General features: G+C 37.7%; 3 protein-coding genes and 1 long non-coding RNA gene across 4 annotated transcripts in view; all 4 read right to left on the bottom strand.

Annotated features, from left to right (window-relative positions):
• The window catches only part of LOC148743535 (uncharacterized), a 62,263-nt gene that overhangs the window by 21,832 nt on the left and 15,570 nt on the right, over nucleotides 1-24,861 (bottom strand). The gene's annotated exons all lie outside the window — the stretch shown is intronic.
• LOC148743541 (adenosine receptor A1-like) lies at nucleotides 4,142-5,442 on the bottom strand. The gene has a single exon (XM_088727450.1). The coding sequence runs from the start codon at nucleotides 5,440-5,442 to the stop codon at nucleotides 4,474-4,476; it is 969 nt and encodes a 322-aa protein (XP_088583576.1). The 3' UTR covers nucleotides 4,142-4,473.
• LOC148743540 (GFP-like fluorescent chromoprotein amFP486) lies at nucleotides 7,046-10,191 on the bottom strand. The gene is made up of 5 exons (XM_088727475.1): nucleotides 10,072-10,191; nucleotides 9,448-9,545; nucleotides 8,814-9,032; nucleotides 7,904-8,113; nucleotides 7,046-7,249 (listed from the first exon to the last, which is right to left on the bottom strand). Exons 1-5 carry the CDS (start codon nucleotides 10,087-10,089, stop codon nucleotides 7,120-7,122), a joined length of 675 nt encoding a protein of 224 aa, XP_088583601.1. The 5' UTR covers nucleotides 10,090-10,191; the 3' UTR covers nucleotides 7,046-7,119.
• Nucleotides 19,896-24,120, bottom strand: LOC148743539 (GFP-like fluorescent chromoprotein amFP486). Its single transcript, XM_088727488.1, has 5 exons — nucleotides 23,141-24,120; nucleotides 22,517-22,614; nucleotides 21,882-22,100; nucleotides 20,975-21,184; nucleotides 19,896-20,322 (listed from the first exon to the last, which is right to left on the bottom strand). Exons 1-5 carry the CDS (start codon nucleotides 23,156-23,158, stop codon nucleotides 20,193-20,195), a joined length of 675 nt encoding a protein of 224 aa, XP_088583614.1. The 5' UTR covers nucleotides 23,159-24,120; the 3' UTR covers nucleotides 19,896-20,192.

Below are 24,861 nucleotides of genomic sequence, written 5' to 3'. Positions count from 1 at the left end.
CATTTGATATTTTACCTCAGAGTCTTGAGCTCAATCATTTGATTTAATTTTTTTCTCTGTGTAATCGTGTTGGGCAGGAAGTTTCTCTTGCGCATAGCGGCTGTTTATCGCAAATAGCCATATAGTGTCCGGGCACGGTCTGTTACTTCGTTCATTCTCTGGATTGTAAACTATAATCGTCCATTTGAAGCGCTTGGTTTGATATTTGTAAGCATTACTGCAGCTCAACTGAGTGCGCTTTTTTTTCCTCACTGCTAAAAATTTTTAAACTACAAAGGAACTTTACTCCTCTACCATTTCCTTGGGGCGTGACTTTTACTACTAGTTCTTCACGTTTCTTCCTCCTTTCCTTGTTCCTTTGGTACAATTGCGATAGCATGAAAAAATTTAATATCATGATGTAATTGGTTTCTGAACAATAAAGTTCAAAGTAAAACAGTTAAAAGTATCAAAACCTATTCCGTTGTTGGCTGTTCCATTCCAGCGATAATGATTGATAATGGATGGCAAGAAGAGGAAATCTGATTTACTAAGGACGTTTCCACGCTTAACCTAAACTTGGTAAAGGATTGGAGATATATTTTTCATTTTTCAGGCACCTCAAAGATGGTTTCTGAATAGTCTCCAGTCTTTCACTTCAGTGGTGCACTTAGGCCACTTTCTCTACGAACTGACAGAGGGTTTTCTGGTTCTTGAATGGGTATCCATCTTTGAATCGAAAGCGAGAGAGTTCCAGTTCTTCTTCTGCAGCGTTCGACGGTCCCTTTCGTTCTGCCCGCAGCCCGGATGGCAAAAAAAAAAAAAAAAACAAATGGCGAAAATGCATGTATGTATTAAGTGAGCTTTCAAATTGGTTCAGCGAGTGACTTACCTCAGGAAAATAATATTTACTATCCTAATGGTATCTTGAAAAGAAGAAAGAAAACCCCTGTTGATAGGGAACACCTATCACTGATAACTAAAGCTACCCACTAATATATGTATATGGATTGATTAAAACGATTAGTACATACCTCATACATAATTATACGATTAGTACATACATGATTATGTACATAATCATACGATTAGTACATAATTCATCGAAAAAAGCTACCACAGCCTTCAAGGATGTTTCTTAAATGAAGTCTGCACATCCGGGTCTTGAAGAGTCCAAGGCTGGCAGCTGATATTTCTTCATTCAACATTTTTACCTTAGAGTCTTGGGCCCAAACATTAGAATGAACTTTTTCACGTGGAAACTGCCGCATATTTTAAGGGTGACTGTTCATCACACATAGTTTTATCACATAACCAAAGTAAAGCGTGCGCTCTGATTGGTCAATTTAGGGTCCCCCATTTGCCCATGGGCGGTGTACGCTGCTGACGTGAGCAAATGCAAAGACTATTTTCCGCGCGCGCTTGTTTTTTTCTGGTCACGGAAGATTTGTTAAATAAAAGGGAACTCTTTAGCTACAATGTATCAATTTATGTTATAAAACAAATGATAAACACCACAGCGTACACTATGGAGTTATATGGATGCACTTGGGAGGTTTGCAAAGCACTCAAGAAGCTAAAGTCGCTCTCGGCTATCGCCTCGAGCGACTGTTACGCTTCTTTCTGAATTTTTTTCAGGTCTGATTTTCACTATTGCTTAAATAGTGCTTTACTGCAAGGATCGTGCCTCATACGTATCTAATACCGCAGTTCAAAATATATGAACTTCATATATTTATTCTATCTCATTTATCACTTTCACGGGTTTATTACGAATCAACTTAACGGCCTGCTCCCAGTTGGCTTGTTAGCTCAATTGGTAGAGCGCTGCACTAGTATCGCAGAGGTCAGTGGTTCGAATCCCGTACAGGCCTGATTTTTTTCAGGTCTGATTTTCGCTATTGCATAAATAGCGCTATCTACTGCGAGGATCGTGCCTCATACGTAACTACCTTTATGATACCAACATAAGGCATGTGGAGTTGTTCATACCGATATGTGTCTCGTACAGCTACCAGAAGAACACCTAATCCCATCAGTAAATCTGACGCGCTTAAATTTGAGATCAGAAGTGACGAAGGCGAGCGTAGGGACTTGCGCGGATCTTGGTAAATTGTAAACAGCAGAAAGGCATTCGTGAGGATGATGACGGTAGAAAAATTGTATCCTACAACAGTTAAAGTCAACCAGTAATTTGGATCATCGATTACTGACAAATAAAAGTCGTAGCTTGGATCTGAAGCATTTCGGGGAATCATAGCTCGAAGTTTTACACAAACAACGGGAACGGAAAGATAACCGTTTCACCTTTCACTTGGGGAGTTTGTAAAAAAGTTTTGATGCGGCAGTTTCTTGCTAGCTTTTAACTTGACCGTCACTCAGCGAATAAACCCATAAAATTTGAAATAATTTCCTCCTTAATGCATCATTTCACCATAAAATGTCGTCATGCAAAGTTCCTTAGAAATGAATAAATCATAGAAACGAGCCAGTCACGAATAGCCTTAGGTAGTTTGCAAGTTCCTTTGTTAGCCTTCTACTCAATGACGTTCCTTCTAAATCCGGCAATAAATGTGATGTCGGAGAATAGGTCATCAAACTCTTTTTCAGTTCACTTTTGGAAGAAAAGAACCCTATAAAGTTAATAATACTTTGGTTATAAGGCTAAATGAGGACAACTGATGCTTGGAGTTGCGTAAAATGGATGGACATGACGAGGAACTGACATCATTGACCTTTGTTCGTTAATTCCACGAGAGTTACATCTTAAAAGGACAAAGCAATCGTTTAATTTTACTTTAGCTATTACTTGAGGAGGGAAACTGAAGCTTAGAGTTGCGTAAAACGGATGGAAAAGATGAGGAAGATCATTGACCTTCGTCCATTAATGTACTTGTTATGCCGGCGTATGTGAAGGACAGCCGGAATATTCTCTCTGCGAACATCGGATGGACATGACGAGGAAAATCATTGATCTTCGTTTGTTAATTCTACGTAAAATATACGATAACAGGACAACCCAAGAATTTTCTATGCTTTCGTAGGGTATGACGAGGAACATCACTCCATTGACCTTCATTCGTTAACAAAATTGACCCAAGCCGTTTCAACGGAAGAACAAGACGAGGAATAATGTTGGCCCGGTCTTTGTCCTTTAATTCTCCTTAAGCTACATTGTAAAATCACAGCAAATGCATTTTCAATACATAATAGCGAGGAATGGACAAGGTATTGATTTGAACTTCGTTTGCTAATTCCACTTTAAGTTATGAAGGAAACCATCATTAGCTTAATTTTCGCTGGAAGAAAAAAATTAAAACCGCTTTCATCTCATTTTCGCTTGATTCATAGAATATTTTGGTCAAAATGGGCTAAGTTCCACTTCAAAGTTATAATGAAATGACAAAGCTGAAATCTGATAGACATTTAAAAATATTTTTTTATCGGTTGGCTGTAGGTTTGGTCATGTACTGGACTAAAAAAAAGAAAGTTCGTGTTCCTCCGAATGGATGGACTTCCGGAGAAAAAAAAGTGCATTCATTTTATCGCGTGAAATCAGGTAACCGACTCAATGAAGCGCAACGCCACAATATTTATTTGTTTTTTATGTTTGTTTGTTTTTTTTTTTACTTTTTTTTTAAATAACCCACATGTTATCAATTGCTGATGACATATTGAAAAAACAATCCTTCAAGGCTGAAAATGATATAACGCTTCGAAAAGTTATTTAATTTATCATTAATATGAGGCGTTGTATAGAAGTCAATTTGTTCCGAGCCCAATATATATACATGCTAATTCAAAGACTTATACAACGGTATCGTAGAAGTCATGGGTTCGAATCCCGTACAGGCCCGAATTTTTTTTCAGGCCTCATTTTCACTTCTACTTAAGTAGTCTGCGAAGATCGCTCGCATACTAATTTCTTTAACCGCAGTTCACATACGATATGATTTTCATATATTCACAAACGTAGACCACAATTAATTGTTTTACTGTTAACGTTTGAAATAAACAAGCTTTTGTTTGGCCTACTGCTGTTTTGGCTGCTCAACATAACAGTTATTTGCCTAATGGGAGTTCCATTGTGGCATTTGTTTCACAACTTGAATACATTTTAGACCTGAAAAACGCTCCAAAGATGAAGAACGGTTTTCAAAATTTTCTCGGAACCTCAAAGGAACTTTCTCAGAAAACTCTTTTCATAATTTTAAAGGAGTTTATTCCTCAAAGTTTACTGTCAGTTTATTAAAAAAAGTCTGCTTCTTTCCAGTATTTTTAACATTTTCCCGTTCATGTGATTTCCTATATTAAATCCTTCTGTTCTAGTGCAGTGAGTTTCCAACGAAGAAAACACCTGACGTAGCAAAAAAGTAACGTGACAATACCAAAACACGGTAACAAAACTCTAACATTATCGCATAACAAACGCGCGTCCAGTTTGTCCCCTGTTTATGTCACTTGTTGCTTATTTGTTGAATAAAGAAAAATGAGTCAAGTCGCTAACAGCGAGCCAAACTTTAGTTTATCTCGGATAGCTTTCCAGCAGCTTGCCAAAGCCCGGCGATATCTCGGCATTCTCCAAGCGTAAACGAATGGATTGGCTGCCGAATTGAAAAATATAAAGCGTGAAGTAACGACGCTGATTTTATGGAATACTATTGAATCTTCGCTGATCTGGCAAGGGCTGCAGAAATTTTCCAGATGAAAAATTATAAACTGTGGAAGGAAAGTGATGTAAAACGTCATTAGGATTGTCGTCACAACCCCTGCCATGTTCCGTTTACGTTCCAAAGCGAGCTTGTGGTTTCTGGCAGACGTGTTCGTACTTTGAAGAAGTTCTCGGCGTCGGCACGAAAGGGAACGGAAGCCTTTTACGAAGATAATCGCGAGCAGCAAGGCTGGTAGCGAAATGTGAGTGTGCGTATAAATGAGCATGTACGTCTTTTCAGGAATGTTTATCACCGGAAGAAAGCAGATAAGGACTGATACTATCCATATCAAGATTATCAACCAGTAAACTCTCTTTCTTGTCATATTTGTCTTGCATCGAAAGGGATTATTGATGGCGTAAAAACAAGCTGTTGACATTGCAACAATGGTAGCGCTACTGACAAAGAGTTTTGCGCCTAGAATGCATGATGCCATAGTTCCCACAATTGACGGTAATGGTGCCACTTGTTGCAAAGATCGATAGACATCTCTCAACGCCACTATGGGGATTACACACAGCCCTACAATCAAATCCGCCGAGCTTAAACTCGCCATCAATAAACATGGCGGAGCTCGAAGCGATCTCAAAGGATTGTACCAAATCGTAACTAGCAATATGGAATTGGCGAACGCAGTCACAGCTGATAAGGCGAAATCAATGACAGCTAAAGTCATCCAGTACTCTGGCTCATTTATGATCCATAGGTAGATGTCAAAACGGAGACGACTTGTGGAGTTTTCCCAGCTCATAGTCAACGCCACATCGAGATAAAGAACAAATCATGTCAAGCTCCCATAATTTTTTCTTTTTATGAGTGTACCAATATTAACTGCTTTATGCCCGAAATCATATTTACAAGGATCGTTGCCCACAAATAAATTTTAAGAGGTAACAAAAGCGCGCCCTTGAATCCTTAAATTAAAAGTTTAGCTTCTGAAAACTGTGTAGTAGATCTCAATTTAGACTGGAAGTATGAAAAAAAGTATCTTCCCATGCAAAAACTTCATTCGAAAGTTTTCTTCTAGAAAGGACTACGCATGTAGCAAAGCGACGGAAAGAATATTACATCCCTGTACCAAACATACGGTAAAAGAGATTCTCGTTAAAGCCAATACCGTATGATATTATGACAGTTATGACCGTATGATATTATGACTTTCAATAGTTCATATATTGAGCTACAAACCACTCAAAAGATATCGTTTCATCTTTTATTGAATAAAGAATGACACTAAATATGTGTGAGTAAACCTATGTGCAACCTATGTAGTTGCGGCTTGTACAAATGGTATGCCTTGTTAAAATTCACAATTGCTAGAATATAAACAATGGAAGACATGAGCATGTTTTTGTGTTCAATGATCAATGAAACGATCGATATACGTTTTAAGCAGATCAATGCTAGGTTCATTATCTGATCTTTCAGTATAAATCCGCATATATCCTGCTTCGTGTCTTAAAAGATGACTGAATAATCGTCTGGTATCATCACTAGCTGGGTGTAAATCCAGGGTGATATATCCAAAAGGACTTTGAGTTGCTTGAGAATACACTTGCATAATATTCTGCCATCTCATCGGAAAGGCTTGTAGTAATAAATTTTTAGGGATGAGGATGAGGAATTCCTCTGAATTCCCTGAGAAACTGTCTTTGGAAGTCTTCTGGACATGTCAGCTCTTTAACAAAGCTACTTGATTGCTGTTAAAATTTAAATGGAAGGTGGCAGGGTTTGGTATTCAGTGTTTTGGGTTCTAAACACTGCTCGATACTGTTTGCAATGTTACTATTTAGTGGTTTGACAGTTGTTTGTCTATCTGTACCCGAAAAGTAAAAACAAGGCTGTTTTGAGCCTACAGTTGTGATACCAACAACTCTTGATCTATTTCAGTTTAGCAAGGGCAGGTTTCTGCAATAGAAAAGCCGTTTTTTTCGGTGATCTGTCCCACAAGAACCTAGGCATATAGTTTGCTAACAGGTTGCAAATTCAAATCATGCATATTTTTCCCACCAAGGAAGCTCTTTTTATAAAATTTCCTACCCATGTATCTTGTGCAACTAAGAAGTTAACAGTGAGAAAAAATGTCAAAAGTTATGGGCTAAACGAATTGATCCGCAGGATTACAGAAGATTGAGAGAACCTGTTGGTGGAAATTCTGTAATAATTTTTGCGATAGCCGGACATTTAGCCTATTTGAGACCACGATGATACTTCAAATATGTAATCAGCAAAGAAACTAGTAACTCTTGTCCCATGATTGACCCAGTTATTTCGTTTGTGTAACTCAACACAAGGAAAGACACATTTTTTGCCCAGATTTTATTCAATAATCTGTGAATATTCCAATGAATTACTTGTCAAAATACATGTAATTAGATACATGCCATGTGGTTTTTTTGTCCACATCGGTTTTGACTCCTTGCAACGTTCAAACCTCGAGGACTCTTGCCACAGCATGTTCTTCCAGTTTAAACGCCAGTCCTTCCTTATCAAGGTTGGTTCTGGTAAGACGAAGATCCACAAAATGGCTCGGTGGCATCTGAACTGGCTTGTTGGCCCTGAGGAGTAAAATATCAAGGATAACTCGTGACGTTCCGTCCTAAAATATGAGGTATAAAAGTTAAAGAAATTGATTTATCGTCTAATTCCAAGGTCTCAAAAGCCTTAGTAACCTCGGAGATCCAGATAGTTTCCATCAGTGTAAGTTAACATCGTGATGGAATCGTAAGGGAACAAACTGGAGCCTCAGTTTCCTCAGTAACTATGAAGTGTAGTTGCTAAAGCAGTGATTGCAAAATTAGATGGCAAAATCTCGACGGTGACTTAAACCGTTCAGCAAAACTGCTTTTGTTTATAATTTGTGCTATTACCACAAGACAATCATTTTCCAATTTCAATTATCGCACTACCGTTAATGGAGTTCTTCTTTCCAAAAGTAATGTCCGTTTATCTTTGCAGTATGAACCTTACTGAAACAGGCGAAATAAAAATGATCTTCTTGACCATTGAGCCTCAAGAATTAAATTCGTATTTCTCACAGCTAGCAGCTACATTCTTCCATATGGAGATGCAGAGAAAATTTATTGTCACGTTTGATAACTTTTCCAATTCTCATTATAACGTAGTTAAAAAAAAAATACTTTTTAAGGGGCTCAGGAAAGTCCACGAAGAATGAGTTAGATACATGTGAATCTATGTACCCGTATAATTACCTGTAATTGTTTTCATATCGGCATTTCAGAGTTTTGCCTCCTTCAACCATCAGGTACATGATAGTGTCTCCCTTGATTATTCCATCACAAGGAGTCATTTTCTCTGAGGTTGGTTCCCAGCCAAGAGTCCTTTTCTGCATGACGGGACCGTCAATGGGAAAGTTGCCTCCTTGAAAATTGGTCTTGTGCATAAGGGTGTTGCCTTTGAGGCTGTCCAAGTAGAAAGTATTTCAGAACACAGAATAGGTAATACATAACGAAGAACTGCGGCAGAAAAATCTTTAGTTCTTTTAACGTGGAAGAGAGGTTGAAAAAGGAATGAGACTGAAGCAAAAAGAGTAAACAAGAGTAGGGCTTAAAGAAACGAACATAATCAAGGATACGCGAATAAACACGGAATGCCAAATCTCCAGGCTGAAAAATTAAGGTTTACTTTTGAAAACTAAGGTTTGCCCTATTCCTTTAAGGAAACAAAATAATTTACCTGTTTACGCAATTTACTGCAGTTTTGGTTTAATCTTCGGTGATGTAATTTAGAAACATGAAAATCAGTCATAAATGTTCACTTTCTCGCGTCGCGATCAAATCTTTGTGCAATGATGCAAAATATGTGAGAAAGTTGAAGTGACTGGTAAAAATATCAAAGACTCCATAAAGTAGAAGATATCTTAAGAGTTTTTTGGCGCTTTATAAATTATTGATATTAATTGTAGAACAGTTAATGATTATTTGGAGGAGGATCTTTTTCCGATGCTTTCGTTCTTTCATCATGAATAAAAATAAAATGCGTAGAGCCCGACAGCGAAATCAACACAAGCAGATGAGAAACGTTCCCTTTTTTATCAGAGACTTCTGTGCAGTCTGCCAGTTAGAAAGCTGATAACCAGTTAGTTGATAAGGAAATGCTCACCTCATTTCCACAGTGGCCGTGGCACATCCTCCATCTTCAAATGTTATTTTTCTGTCGTATTTTAGACCTTCGGGAAATGCCAGCTTGAAATAGTCAGGTATATCAGCAGGGTACTTCATAAAACACTTGAATCCATACTTCAAGGTCGGTGCCACTAAGTCAAAGGCAAATGGAAGGGGTCCGCCCTTTATAACACGGAATGTCCCTGCTTGCTTGCCTCTGAAATATTCAGATGGAGAGGGTTTTTGTCATGGTATTACTTTAAAAGCGAAATCGCCGCAACTACACTTGATTTATTTGTTTAATTTCATCACGAGCGATTTCTTTACAATGACTTCTGATTAAAGAACATTGTTAATTTTAAGTGTAGGAATTGACTATGAAGAAAACTGAATTACGTCACAGAGCCCTGATGTATCTACCTTTTTGAGGCAACCAGATGTCACAAATGGGCGTAAGAAACATAGTTGACATAATCAAATTCTCATCCATTCGAAGTCTGCAAGATGTGGTTTATTTTTCAAGTTTGCGTTGGTAACAAATGAGTTAGCAGGTTTTCCCCGATTATCTGACTAGCACTGAATTTACTCAAAAGGTGAATTTATGTGCAGGTCGTTATCTCGCATAAACTTACTCGTAAGGTTTTCCAGTGCCTTCTCCCTCGATGGTAAATGCATGACCATTTATGCTTCCTTCCATAAGCCAGGTCATCTTCATGGTATCGGCTAAGGCCTTAATATTGGAAAGAAAAAAACAACAAATAACTGTTTTGGAGCTGAAGCTCAACATTCCTATGTTTCAAGCTTTACGACAGAAAACTTTACATGATGTTTTCAAAGTTACATAACATGGCACATTTGTCAACTTTATGGTATCGGCGATAAACTGGCTATACACTGAGAAAAAATGTGTAAAACTTTATCGAATCGAAACTGCCTATAACACAGAACTCTCCGTGGCTGTGATTATCTTTGCCGCAAGTTTATTAGGTATAACATTCTCATACATTAAACCAAACAGTCAACGGACCAAATTGACCGTTATGACACCGAAGACGGGTGACAATCCGTTTCGATATTTCCGAACCTTTTGCTTTGGAGCTGAGATTCAATTGACGTTTCAATATTTTAGCAAGTTAAGCCTGAAATAGTTCACAAGTTGTTTTGGAATCTTATGGTGTGGTGTGACAGAAAGGTTTGAACACTTGATTGAATTGAAAAAAGAAAAGGTAAGAATGACTGAGTTGCAATTTACTTACTTGCTTTGAATGAGACATCTTGAGATCTTTCTTTCCTGAGGCTCAAACGTTTCCAACAAGTGGCGCTTCGATTCGGCGGGTCTGTCTAGCAGGTCAGAAGCTGACTGATGTCTGACTACCACCTTTCGCCAAATTTATAGCAATCTCCCGCCTCATATTATGTAACTACGCCGCATAAAATGCAATGTTACGTAACTATCGACGCTTTAGTTGAAAAAGTGTGCTACTTGTAGATCCTGCTAGAAGAATTTACCGGCTCTCAACCCACGTTATGTAACTACGCAGCATATTATGCAATGTTATGCAACTATCGACGCTTTAGTTGAAAAAGTGTGCTACCTGCAAATACTACTATAAGAATTTACCGCGTGTCAACCCACGTTATGTCACTACGCAGTATGTAACATGTGAGCCTAACTGATGTCTAACCTGCACCTTTCGCGTTACGTAACTACGCAGTATATGTAACAGGTGAAGCTCACTGATGTCTAACCTGTACCTTTCGCCAGATTTATAGTACCACAAACGTGATCATTTAAGCAGAAAAAACGCAATTGATTTCTTTTCTGGGTACCGAACATTGGGCGCAACTTAAAACTACTGGAAATGCACCGCACCCACCTTAGCTCAAGGTCAATCTCAAATTCGTGCGTGACAGATTTCCATTACTAGTACAGCTGTAATCCAGTTTAGAATCAATTCCTCTTTCATCTTTTGTCTGGGCTCCTCATGGTCTTATCGGTATCGCACAGTCAGATAAATTCTATTTTGGTCTCTTAATTTGGGTGCAATATGCGCAACCTAAACGTAATGGAAATGCACCGCTCGTACAGAAAAACGACTCTTGCTTCAGCACCCTACGTTATGTTATTACTCAGCATATCATGCAATGTTACGTAAATATCGACGCTTTAGTTAAAATAGTATGCTACATGCATGTTGTGCTACAAGAATTTACCGGCTCTGAACCCACATTACGTAACAAAGCAACATATAATGTAAATGTCATTTGCCTATCGACGCTGCAGTTTTAAAAAATGTAGCTACATGTATGATGTATCAATAACAATCGATAAAAACCACTTTACTATTAATATCGAAAAATACTGAGGTCCTGTAAACAAACTTTTAGATACCACTTTTCAGTCACAGCTGCTTAGGCGAAATCAATGACAGCTAAAGTCATCCAGTACTCTGGCTCATTTATGATCCATAGGATGATGTCAGAATGGAGACGACTTGTGGAGTTTTACCAAGTCATAGTCAACGCCACATCGAGATAAAGAGCAAATCATGTCAAGCTCCCATAATTTTTTCTTTTTTATGAGTGTACCAATATTAACTGCTTTATGCCCGAAATCATATTTACAAGGATCGTTGCCCACAAATAAATTTTAAGAGGTAACAAAAGCGCGCCCTTGAATCCTTAAATTAAAAGTTTATTTTTTGAAAACTGTGCAGTAGATCTCAATTTAGATTGGGAGTATGAAAAAAAGTATCTTCCCATGCAAAAGCCTCATTCGAAAGTTTTCTTCTAGAAAGGACTACGCATGTAACAAAGCGACGGAAAGAATATCACATCCCCGTACCAAACATATGATAAAAGAGATTCTCGTTAAAGCCAATACCGTATGATATTATGACAGTTATGACCGTATGATATTATGACTTTCAATAGTTCATACAATGAGCCACAAACCATTCAAAAGATATCGTTTCATCTTTTATTGAATAAAGCATGACACTAAATATGTGTGAGTAAACCTACTTTCCCTTAAAAAGAATATAGCAGCTACCTGGGAGAAATACGAATTTAATTTATGAGGTTCAATAGCGAAGAAGATTAATTTTATTTCACCTATTTCAGTAAGGTTCATACCGTAAAGAAAAACGAACCGATTGCTGATGGAAAGAACAATTTCATTAATGGTAGTGCGATGATTGAAATTGGAAAGTGATTTTGAGATTTTGCCGCTGATTTTTGCAATCATCGCTTTACCAACTACACTTCATAGTTAGAAAGAAAATTGAGGCTCCAGTTTTCTCGCTTACGATCATATTACCATATCGAGTTACACTGATGGAAGCTATCTGGATCTCTAAGGTTACTACGGCTTTTTGTTAAGACCTTAGAATTAGACATTGTTATATATTATAGTTTGGAGAGTACGAAAAATGTGTAAGGATAGCTTAAGGCGCAGCCCACAGTAGTTTTTTTTTTTTTTAGGCTAAGCTAGCTTTTTGAGGGCTGTCCAAACTTCCCGCGTTCATCTATAACTCCATATACGCACAGCTAAAGGCATGAACAAATTCTTTCAAAACAGCAATGATCTGCGCGAAGAAGATTTTTATTGTGATAGAGTACAAACTTTTCACAATGCACAAAAAAGTAAAGAACGACCCTATTGACTGGTCAAAAAATCGCCACATTTTAGACTTGGGTTTGAGCGAGAGAATTTGATCCAGTTAACCGATAACTGTGAATGGAAAGCTCAAAAATAACGGGAGAAATAGAGAAAATCAAAGCTAACTGAACTTATGTGTCACTATAAAAATTTTAAAAATAAAAGACCCGGAGACGAAGTTGTCAAGGGACTTAATTGTTCAAAAGAATGTTCACGCTGCGCTTGCTGAGTTTTTTTGGCTTTGTTTTTGCTGCTTGTTGGGTCAGGACCTAAAAGGTCAATGCAGATAGAAAAATTGGGCAGTCGTTCGCTGGTTTCTTCCATATTTCAAAGAGAACGAAAACTGTACTGCAGCTTATCAGGACAGCATCTCTGCAGCCGGGTAAAAAAGAAAAGCCCACGTTAACTTGTTTAAGTACAAGCGTGCGTAAATAAAGATTTTATTCATAGCGGTTCAATAGGACCTAGATAGGGCAAGCATGCTTTGTTATAATCCCTCTTTTTACCATTTTAAGCCTAAGCAATATTACGAAGTTATATTCCACGTAGTCTCTCTTTCAGGAATCAAAACCTCACGAGACATTGTATTTCATAGCCCCATAAAAGTCCTGAGGGATAAACCGGCGCATTTTAGTGGTTTTGGTTCCTTTACGTCGACTGCCACATGACACAAGACCAAACAAAATCAGAAAGGGATGAAAGTGAGTCATTTGTAGCCTCAAGACATTGCATTTCATAGCCCTGTAAAGGCCCCAGCCCGTTCCTACAACCCTTGGAAATTTCTGAAGTATTCACAAGAGCCCTGATTAAAGATCGCGAAAACAAAATAGCACGCATGCCAAACGGAGAAACCAAAATATACTTAACATGACTGCACAATATCAATTATATCGTGCGAGGCCCAGACAGGAGATGAATAAAGAGATTATTCGATACTGGATTACACAGGTACAATTCACAGAAATCCGTCTGCTGCGAATTTAAAATTGTTATGAAATAGGTTGTTGTTTATAAAACAGAAGTGTATCAAAATCCTTTAAAAAGTGATATCTAAACATCGGTATAAAGGAACTAGTATTAAGGCAGTTTTTGTCAATTCCTATCAATACATCACACAAGTAGCAGACTTTTTAAACTAAAGCTTCGATTGTTACATAACATTGCATAATAGCTGCGTAATTACATAACGTGGGGTGGGAGCTGGTAAATGCTTTTCGGGGAATCCTCCGTGCTGAGGCAGATAGTGGTGAATTGAAGTGGTTTTGGTTTCTCTAAGTGGAGCACCAGAAAGCGCAAAACCAAACGAAAATCAGGAAGGTATCAAAGTGGGTCATTTGTTGCCGGGACATTGCGTTTCAAAGCCCCATAAAGGCTCCACTACCCTCTAACCCCTCTCCCATCCCCCAAGTAACCCCCCCCCCCCCCCGAGATACTCTGGAGTTTGCAGCAGAGCCCTAATGATAGATCGGAGAAAAAAGTCGCACCGAAACGGAGAGACCAAAATATACTTAATCTAATTGGGCAATACCAATAGTATCGTGCGGAGCCAGGACAAGATCTATATTAAGAATTTAAACCAAACTGGATTACAGTTTTTCAATTTCAGCGTTTCAATTTCAGCGTTTCAGACAGAAGGGTGTTAGACTTATACCGAGAAAAATCCTTTGATGAGTGGTACCTAAACCTTTGTTTCCAAGACCTGGTATTGTGCGATACGATAAGGCGGTTTTTGTCAATTCTTATAAATGCATCATATATGTAGCAGACTTTTTAAACTAAAGCGTCGATAGTTAAGTAACAATGCATATTATTAAAAACTGAATCATTGGAGAATGCAATTCAAGACTATTTATTTGTGTAGCCATTATGGTATATGAGCCAATAAACCATAATCTAATATCTGTACATTGTGACATCCGGTTTCTTCTTACAAAATAAAGTCGAGAAGATTTGTCTAATATCTTAGGAGCGTTTTTTTAATAAAACAATTTTTCCAGTCGCACTTGTTGGATATGAGATGATTATAACCAACTCGGCGCTACGAAACTCTTTAGCTATCTATCATCTCATATCCAACGCGCGCCAGTGGAATAAATTGTTAAATATCCTGCGTAGTGACATAATGTAAGGCGGGAACCGAAAAATTCCGTGCGGCGCCCTGACGAGATATAGATTAAGAATTTATACAAAACTGGATTACAGCGTTTCAATTAATAGAAAAATCTGTCATGCAAGAATTTGAAATTGTTTGTTAGAAAGAAGGTAATTATAATTATGGCGAAAACAATATTTTAAAAAGTGGTATCTAAACCTTTATTTACGGGACCTCAGTATTTTTCGATATGGTAAGGCGATTTTTATCAACTATTATCATTACATCATACTTTTATTAACATTTTTAAAACTGCGGCATCGATAGGTATGTCACATTTGCATAATATGTTGCGTTGTTACGTAATGTGGGTTGAGAGGCGGCAAATTCTTTTCTTTTTGGTTTCTATAACTCGAGCACCAGGAAGCGCAAGACTAAAAAAAAAAATCAGAAAGGTATCAAAGTGAGTCATTTGTAGTCTCAGGACATTGCATTTCATAGCCCCGTAAATTCCCCACCCCTCCCTCGTCCCCTCCTTCCCCGCTGAAGCAAGAGTCGTTTTTCTGTACCTGTGATACATTTCCATTAGTTTTAGCTTGCGCATATTGCACCCAAATTGAGAGACCAAAATATACTTTATCTGACCGTACGATACCAATAATACCATGCGGAGCCCCGATAAGAGATGAAAAAAGAATTGATTTCAAGTGGATTACAGTTGTATTATTAAACGGAAATCCCTCTAGTACTAATTTTAGATTGACCTTGAGCTAATGTGGGTGCAGTGCAATTTCATTAGTTTTAAGTTGCTAACAAAGTTCGTGTCAGATCAGAAAATCAATTGGGTATTGTCTGCCTAAGCTGGTCACGTTCGTGGCTCTATAAATTTGGCAAAAATGTAGCTACATGTATGATGTATCGATGACAATTGATAAAAACCAATTTACTATTAATCTCGAAAAATACTGAGGTCCTGTAAACAAACGTTTAGATACCACTTTTCAAAGGATTTTTGTCGGTATAATTATAATGCCCTTCTGTCTAATAAACAATTTCATATTCGTAAGAGACGGATTTTTCTGTAAATTGAACCGCTGTAATCTCTCACCCCATTAAATTATGTAACGACGCAACGTATTGAGCAATGTTGTGCAACTGTCGAGGCTTCAGTTTAAAAAGTCTGCTACATGTATGATGTATTGATAAGAATTTATAAACACCGCCTCATCGTATCGTACTACTTCCCCTTAGAAAAGAATATAGCAGCTGCCTGGGAGAAATACGAGTCTAATTTTTGAGGTCCAGTGATGAAGAAGATTAATTTTATTTCACCTATTTCAGTAAGGTTCATACTGCAAAGAAAAACGAACAGTGCTGACGGAAAGAGGAAATTCATAGTAGTTTAGCACGTCTAACCTCTATGATTGGAGAGGGCTCATAGCTCGAAGTTTTACACAAAGAACGCGAACGGAATGATAACCGTTTCACCTTCACTTGGGGAGTTTGTAAAAAAATTTTGATGCGGCAGTTTCTTGCTAGCTTTTAACTCGACCATCACTCAGCGAATAAACCGATAAACTTTGAAATAATTTCCTCTTTAATGCATCATTTTAGCATAAAATGTCGTCATGCAAAGTTCCTTAGAAATGAATAAATCATAGTAACGAGCCAGTCACGAATAACCTTAGGTAGTTTGCAAGTTCCTTTGTTAGCCTTCCATTCAGTGACGAACTTCCTTGTAAATCCAGCAATTCATGTCATGTCGGAAAATAGGTCATCAAACTCTTTTTCAGTTCACTTTTTGGAAGAAAAGAACCCGTATAAAGTTAATAATACTTTGGTTATAAGGCTAAATGAGGACAACTGATGCTTGGAGTTGCGTAAAATGGATGGACATGACGAGGAACTGACATCATTGACCTTTGTTCGTTAATTCCACGAGAGTTACATTGTAAAAGGACAAAGCAATCGTTTAATTTTACTTTAGCTGGACTTGAGGAGGGAAACTGAAGCTTAGAGCTGCGTAAAACGGATGGAAAAGATGAGGAAGATCATTGACCTTCGTCCATTAATGTACTTGTTATGCCGGCGTATGTGAAGGACAGCCGGAATATTTTCTCTGCGAACATCGGATGGACATGACGAGGAAAATCATTGATCTTCGTTCGTTCATTCTACGTAAAATATACAATAACAGGACAACCCAAGAATTTTCTATGCTTTCGTAGGGTATGACGAGGAACATCACTCCATTGACCTTCATTCGTTAACAAAATTGACCCAAGCCGTTTCAACGGAAGAACAAGACGAGGAATAATGTTGGCCCGGTCTTTGTCCTTTAATTCTCCTTAAGCTACATTGTAAAATGACAGCAAATGCATTTTCAATACATGATGGAGAGGAATGGACAAGGTATTGATTTGAACTTCGTTTGCTAATTCCACTTTAAGTTATGAAGGAAACCATCATTAGCTTAATTTTCTCTGGAAGAAAAAAATTAAAACCGCTTTCATCTCATTTTCGCTTGATTCATAGAATATTTTGGTCAAAATGGGCTAAGTTCCACTTCAAAGTTATAATGAAACGACAAAGCAGAAATCTGATAGACATTTAAAAATATTTTTTTATCGGTTGGCTGTAGGTTTGGTCATGTACTGGACTAAAAAAAAGAAAGTTCGTGTTCCTCCGAATGGATGGACTTCCGGAGAAAAAAAAGTGCATTCATTTTATCGCGTGAAATCAGGTAACCGACTCAATGAAGCGCAACGCCACAATATTTATTTGTTTTTTATGTTTGTTTGTTTTTTTTTACTTTTTTTTTAAATAACCTACATGTTATCAATTGCTGATGACATATTGAAAAAACAATCCTTCAAGGCTGAAAATGATATAACGCTTCGAAAAGTTATTTAATTTGTCATTAATATGAAGCGTTGTATAGAAGTCAATTTGTTCCGAGCCCAATATACATACATGCTAATTCAAAGACTTATACAACGGTATCGCAGAAGTCATGGGTTCGAATCCCGTACAGGCCCGAGTTTTTTTTCAGGCCTCATTTTCACTTCTACTTAAGTAGTCTGCGAAGATCGCTCGCATACTAATTTCTTTAACCGCAGTTCACATACGATATGATTTTCATTTATTCACAAACGTAGACCACAATTAATTGTTTTATTGTTAACGTTTGAAATAAACAAGCTTTTGTTTGGCCTGCTGCTGTTTTGGCTGCTCAAGATAACAGTTATTTGTCTAATGGCAGTTCCATTGTGGCATTTCTTTCACAACTTGACTACAGTTAGACTCCTGAAAAACGCTCCAAAGATGAAGAACGATTTTCAAAATTTTCTTGGAACCTCAAAGGAACTTTCTCAGAAAACTCTTTTCAAAATTTTAAAGGAGTTTATTCCTCAAAGTTTACTGTCAGTTTATTAAAAAAAAGTCTGCTTCTTTCCAGTATTTTTAACATTTTCCCGTTCATGTGATTTCCTATATCAAATCCTTCTGTTCTAGTCCAGTGAGTTTCCAACGAAGAAAACACCTGACATAGCGAAAAAGTAACGTGACAATACCAAAACACGGTAACAAAACTCTAACATTATCGCGTAACAAACGCGCGTCCAGTTTGTCCCCTGATTATGTCACTTGTTGCTTATTTGTTCAATAAAGAAAAATTAGTCAAGTCACTAACAGCGAGCCAAACTTTAGTTTATCTCGGATAGCTTTCCAGCAGCTTGCCAAAGCCCGGCGATATCTCGGCATTCTCCAAGCGTAAACGAATGCATTGGCCGCCGAATTGAAAAATATAAAGCGTGAGGTAACGACGCTGATTTTATGAAATACTATTGAATCTTCGCTGATCTGGCAAGGGCTGCAGAAGTTTTCCAGATGAAAAATTATAAACTGTGGAAGGTAAGTGATGTAAAACATCATTAAGATTGTCGTCACAATCCCTGCCATGTTCCGTTTACGTTTCAAAGCGAGCTTGTGGTTTCTGGCAGACGTGTTCGTACTTCGGAGAAGTTCTCGGTGTCGGCGCGAAAGGGAACGGAAGCCTTTTACAAAGATAATCACGAGCAGCAAGGCTGGTAGCGAAATGTGAGTGTGCGTATAGATGAGCACGTACGTCTTTTCAGGAATGTTTAAATCATATTTACAAAGATCGTTGCCCACAAATAAATTTTAAGAGGTAACAAAAGCGCGCCCCTGAATCCTTAAATTAAAAGTTTTTTTTTTGAAAACTGTGCGGCAGATCTCAATTTAGATTGGAAGTATGAAAAAAAGTATCTTCCCATGTAAACACTTCATTCCAAAGTTTTCTTCTAGAAAGGACTACGCATGTAGCAAAGCGACGGAAAGAATATTACATCCCTGTACCAAACATACGATAAAAGAGATTCTCGTTAAAGCCAATACCGTATGATATTATGACAGTTATGACCGTATGATATTATGACTTTCAATAGTTCATACAATGAGCTACAAACCACTCAAAAGATATTGTTTCATCTTTTATTGAATAAAGCATGACACTGAATATGTGTGAGTAGACCTATGTGCAACCTATGTAGTTGCGGCTTGTAGAAATGGTATGTCTTATAAAAACTCACAATTCCTAGAATATAAGCAATAGAAGACATGAGCATGTTTTTGTGTTCAATGATCAATGAAACGATCGAAATACGCTTTAAACAGATCAATGCTAGGTTCATTCTCTCATCTTTCAGTTTAAATCCGCATACATTCTGCTTCGTGTCTTAAAAGATGACTGAATAATCGTCTGGTATCATCACTAGCTGGGTGTAATTCCAGGGTGATACATCCAAAAGGACGTTGAGTTGCTTGAGAATACATTTGCATAATATCCTGCCATGTCATCAGAAAGGCTACTTGATTGCTGTTAAAATCTAATTGAGAGGTGGCAGGGCTTCGCATTCAGTGTCTTGGGTTCTAAAAACTGCTCGATACTGTTTGCAATGTCACTATTTAGTGGTTTGACAGGTGTAGGTCTATCTGTACCCGAAAAGTAAAAACAAGGCTATTTTGAGCCTACAGTTGTGATACCAACAATTCTTGATCTATTTCAGTTTAGTAAGGGCAGGTTTCTGTCGTAGAAAAGCCGTTTTTTTGGTGATCTGTCCCACAAGAACCTAGGCATATAATTTGCTAACAGGTTGCAAATTCAAATCATGCATATTTTTCCCACCAAGAAAGTTCTTTTTATAAAATTTCCTACCCATGTATCATGAGCAACTAAGAAGTTAACAGTGAGAAAAAATTTCAAAACTTATGGGCTAAACGAATTGATCCGCAGGATTACAAAAGATTGAGAGAACCTGTTGGTGGAAATTCTGTAATAATTTTTGCGATAGCCGGACATTTAGCCTATTTGAGACCATGATGATACTTCAAATATGTAATCAGCAAAGAAACTAGTAACTCTTATCCCATGATTGACCCAGTTATTTCGTTTGTGTAACTCAACACAAGGAAAGACACATTGTTGGCCCAGATTTTATTCAATAATCTGTGAATATTCCAATGAATTACTTGTCAAAATACATGTAATTAGATATATGCCATGTGGTCTTTTTGTCCACATCGGTTTTGACTCCTTGTAACGTTCAAACTTCGAGGAGTCTTGCGACAGCATGTTCTTCAAGTTTAAACGCAAGTCCTTCCTTATCAAGGTTGGTTCTGGTAAGACGAAGATCCACAAAATGGCTCGGTGGCATCTGAACTGGCTTGTTGGCCCTGAAGAGTAAGAGATCAAGGATAACTCGGAACGTTCCGTCCTAAAATATGAGGTATAAAAGTAAAAGAAATTGATTTATCGTCTAATTCCAAGGTCTTAAAAGCCTTAGTAACCTCGGAGATCCAGATAGTTTCCATCTGTGTAAGTTAACATCGTGGTGGAATCGTAAGCGAACAAACTGGAGCCTCAGTTTCCTCTGTAACTATGAAGTGTAGTTGCTAAAGCAGTGATTGCAAAATTAGATGGCAAAATCTCGACGGTGACTTAAACCGTTCAGCAAAACTGCTTCTGCTTATAATTTGTGCTATTACCACAAGACAATCATTTTCCCAATTTCAATTATCGCACTACCGTTACTGGAATTCTTCTTTCCAAAAGTAATGTCCGTTTATCTTTGCAGTATGAACCTTACTAAAACAGGCGAAATAAAAATAATCCTCTTGACCATTGAGCCTCAAGAATTAAATTCGTACTTCTCACAGCTAACAGCTACATTCTTCCATATGGAGGTGCAGAGAAAATTTATTGTCATGTTTGATAACTTTTCCAATTCTCATTATAACGTAGTTAAAAAAAAATACTTTTTAAGGGGCTCAGGAAAGCACGAAGAATGAGTTAGATACATGTTAATCTATGTACACATATAATTACCTGTAATTGTTTTCATATCGGCATTTCAGAGTTTTGCCTCCTTCAACAATCAGGTACATGATAGTGTCTCCCTTGATTATTCCATCACAAGGAGTCATTTTCTCTGAGGTTGGTTCCCAGCCAAGAGTCCTTTTCTGCATGACAGGGCCGTCAATGGGAAAGTTGCCTCCTTGAAAATTGGTCTTGTGCATAAGGGTGTTGCCTTTGAGGCTGTCCAAGTGGAGAGTATTTCAGAACACAGAATGGGTAATACATAACGAACAACTGCGGCAGAAAAATCTTTAGTTCTTTTAACGTGGAAGAAAGATTGAAATAGGAATGAGACAAGCAAAAAGAGTAAACAAGAGTAGGGCTGAAAGAAACGAACATAGTCAAGGATAAGCGAATAAAAACAGAATGGCAAATCTCCATGCTGAAAAATTAAGGTTTACTTTTGAAAACTAAGGTTTGCCTTATTCCTTTAAGGAAACAAAATAATTTACCTGTTTACGCAATTTACTGCAGTTTTGGCTTAATCTTCGGTGATGTAATTTAGAAACATGAAAATCAGTCATAAATGTTCACTTTCTCGCGTCGCCATGAAATCTTTGTGCATTGATGCAAAATATGTGAGAAAGTTTAAGTGACTGGTAAAAATATCAAAGACTCCATAAAATCGAAGATATCTTAAGAGTTTTTTGGCGCTTCATAAATTATTGATATTAATTGTAGCACAGTTAATGATATTTGGAGAAGGATCTTTCTCCGTTCCTTTCGTTCCTTCATCATTAATAAAAATAATATGCGTAGAGCCCGACAGCGAAATCAACACAAGCAGATGAGAAACGTTCCCTTTTTTATCAAAGACCTATGTGCAGTCTGCCAGTTGGAACGCTGATAACCAGTTAATTGATAAGGAAATGCTCACCTCATTTCCACAGTGGCCATGGCACACCCTCCATCTTCAAATGTTATTTTTCTGTCGTATTTTAGACCTTCGGGAAATGCCAGCTTGAAATAGTCAGGTATATCAGCAGGGTACTTCATAAAACACTTGAATCCATACTTCAAGGTCGGTGCCACTATGTCAAAGGCAAATGGAAGGGGTCCGCCCTTTGTAACACGGAATGTCCCTGCTTGCTTGCCTCTGAAATATTCAGATGGAGAGGGTTTTTGTCATGGTATTACTTTAAAAGCGAAATCGCCGCAACTACACTTGATTTATTTGTTTAATTTCATCACGAGCGATTTCTTTATAATGACTTCTGAATAAAGAACATTGTTAATTTTAAGTGTAGGAATTGACTATGAAGAAAACTGAATTACGTCACAGAGCCCTGATGTATCTACGTTTTTTTAGGCAACCAGAAGTCACAAATGGGCACAAGAAACATACTTGACATAATCAAATTCTCATCCATTCGAAGTCTGCAAGATGTGGTTTATTTTTCAAGTTTGCGTTGGTAACAAATGAGTTAGCAGGATTTCCCCGATTATCTGACTAGCACTGAATTTACTCAAAAGGAGAATTTATATGCAGGTCGTTATCTCGCATAAACTTACTCGTAAGGTTTTCCAGTGCCTTCTCCCTCGATGGTAAATGCATGACCATTTATGCTTCCTTCCATAAGCCAGGTCATCTTCATGGTATCGGCTAAGGCCTTAATATTGGAAAGAAAAAAACAACAAATAACTGTTTTGGAGCTGAAGCTCAACATTCCTATGTTTCAAGCTTTACGCCAGAAAACTTTACTTGATGTTTTCAAAGTTACATAACATGGCACATTTGTCACCTTTATGGTATCGGCGATAAACTGGCTATACACTGAGAAAAAATGTGTAAAACTTTATCGTATCGAAACTGCCTATAACGCAGAACTCTCCGAGGCTGTGATTATCTTTGCCGCAAGTTTATTAGGTATAACATTATGATACATTGAACCAAACAGTCAACGGACCAAATTGACCGTTATGACACCGAAGACGGGTGACAATCCGTTTCAATATTTCCGAACCTTTTGCTTTGGAGCTGAGATTCAATTGACGTTTCAATGTTTTAGCAAGTTAAGCCTAAAATAGTTCACAAATTGTTTTGGAATCACATGGTGTGGTTTGACAGAAAGGTTTAAACACTTGATTGAATTGAAAAAAGAAAAGATAATAATGACTGAGTTGTAATTTACTTACTTGCTTTGAATGAGACATCTTGAGATCTTTCTTTCCTGAGGCTCAAACGTTTCCAACAAGTGGCGCTTCGATTCGGCGGGTCTGTCTAGCAGGTCAGAAGCTGACTGATGTCTGACTACCACCTTTCGCCAAATTTATAGCAATCTCCCGCCTCATATTATGTAACTACGCCGCATAAAATGCAATGTTACGTAACTATCGACGCTTGGACCAATTACAATGCAATGCAATGCAATGTTACGTAACTATCGACGCTTTAGTTGGAAAAGTGTGCTACTTGTAGATCCTGCTACAAGAATTTACCGCGTCTCAACCCACGTTATGTAACTACGCAGCATATTATGCAATGTTATGCAACTATCGACGCTTTAGTTGAAAAAGTGTGCTACCTGTAAATACTACTATAAGAATTTACCGGGTCTCGGCCCACGTTATGTCACTACGCAGTATATAACATGTGAACCTAACTGATGTCTAACCTGCACCTTTCGTGTTACGTAACTACGCAGTATATGTAACAGGTGAAGCTAACTGATGTCTAACCTGTACCTTTCGCCAGATTTATAGTACCACAAACGTGAACACTTAAGCAGAAAAAACAGAATTGATTTCTTTTCTGGGTACCGAACATTGGGCGCAACTTAAAACTACTGGAAATGCACTGCACCCACCTTAGCTAATGGTCAATCTCAAATTCGTGCATGACAGATTTCCGTTAATAGTACAGCTGTAATCCAGTTTAGAATCAATTCCTCTTTCATCTCTTGTCTGGGCTCCGCAAGGTCTTATCGGTATCGCACAGTCAGATAAATTCTATTTTGGTCTCTTAATTTGGGTGCAATATGCGCAACCTAAACCTATTCGATGGAAATGCATCGCTCGCACAGAAAAACGGCTCTTGCTTCAGCACCCCACGTTATGTTATTACTCAGTATATTATGCAATGTTACGTAAATATCGACGCTTTAGTTAAAAAAGTCTGCTACATGCATGTCGTGCTACAAGAATTTACTGGCTCTGAACCCACATTACGTAACAAAGCAACATATAATATAAATGTGATGTTCGTATCGACGCTGCAGTTTTAAAAATGTAGCTACATGTATCGATGTATCGATAACAATCTATAAAAACCACTTTACTATTAATATCGAAAAATGCTGAGGTCCTGTAAACAAACGTTTAGATACCACTTTTTAAAGGATTTTTGTCGGTATAATTATAATGCTCTTCTGTCTAATAAAATTCGTAAGGGACGGATTTTTCTATAAATTGAACTGCTGTAATCTCTCACCCCACGAAATTATGTAACGACGCAGCATATTGAGAAATGTTATGCAACTATCGAGGCTTCAGTTTAAAAAGTCTGCTACATGTATGATGTATTGATAAGAATTTATAAACACCGCCACATCGTATCGTAAAATACCAGTTTCTGTGTACCGATGCTTGGATGTCACTTTTAAAAGAATTTTTGGTCGTATGAGTTTAATTCACTTCTGTTTTTAAACAATTTCAAATTGGTAGGTGACGAAAAGACAAAAAGTGTCTGCGCATGCTCAAAAACTTCACGCATGCGTATGAATGAAAATGTATAAGTGTGCATGCGTAATTTATTTAATTTAAGTTCTGCGCATGCTGGAATAAGTTATACGCATGAGCGATGGTGATAGAGTCGTTTTTAAGTGCGTTTCAAGGTAAAAAACTGTCACCGTTACGTT

Source organism: Stylophora pistillata, chromosome 1, assembly GCF_964205215.1.
Source record: "Stylophora pistillata chromosome 1, jaStyPist1.2, whole genome shotgun sequence".
NCBI classification, from domain to species: Eukaryota; Metazoa; Cnidaria; class Anthozoa; order Scleractinia; family Pocilloporidae; genus Stylophora; species Stylophora pistillata.
Note: the sequence above shows the minus strand (reverse complement) of the source record. Positions and strands in the feature narration are given on the sequence as shown.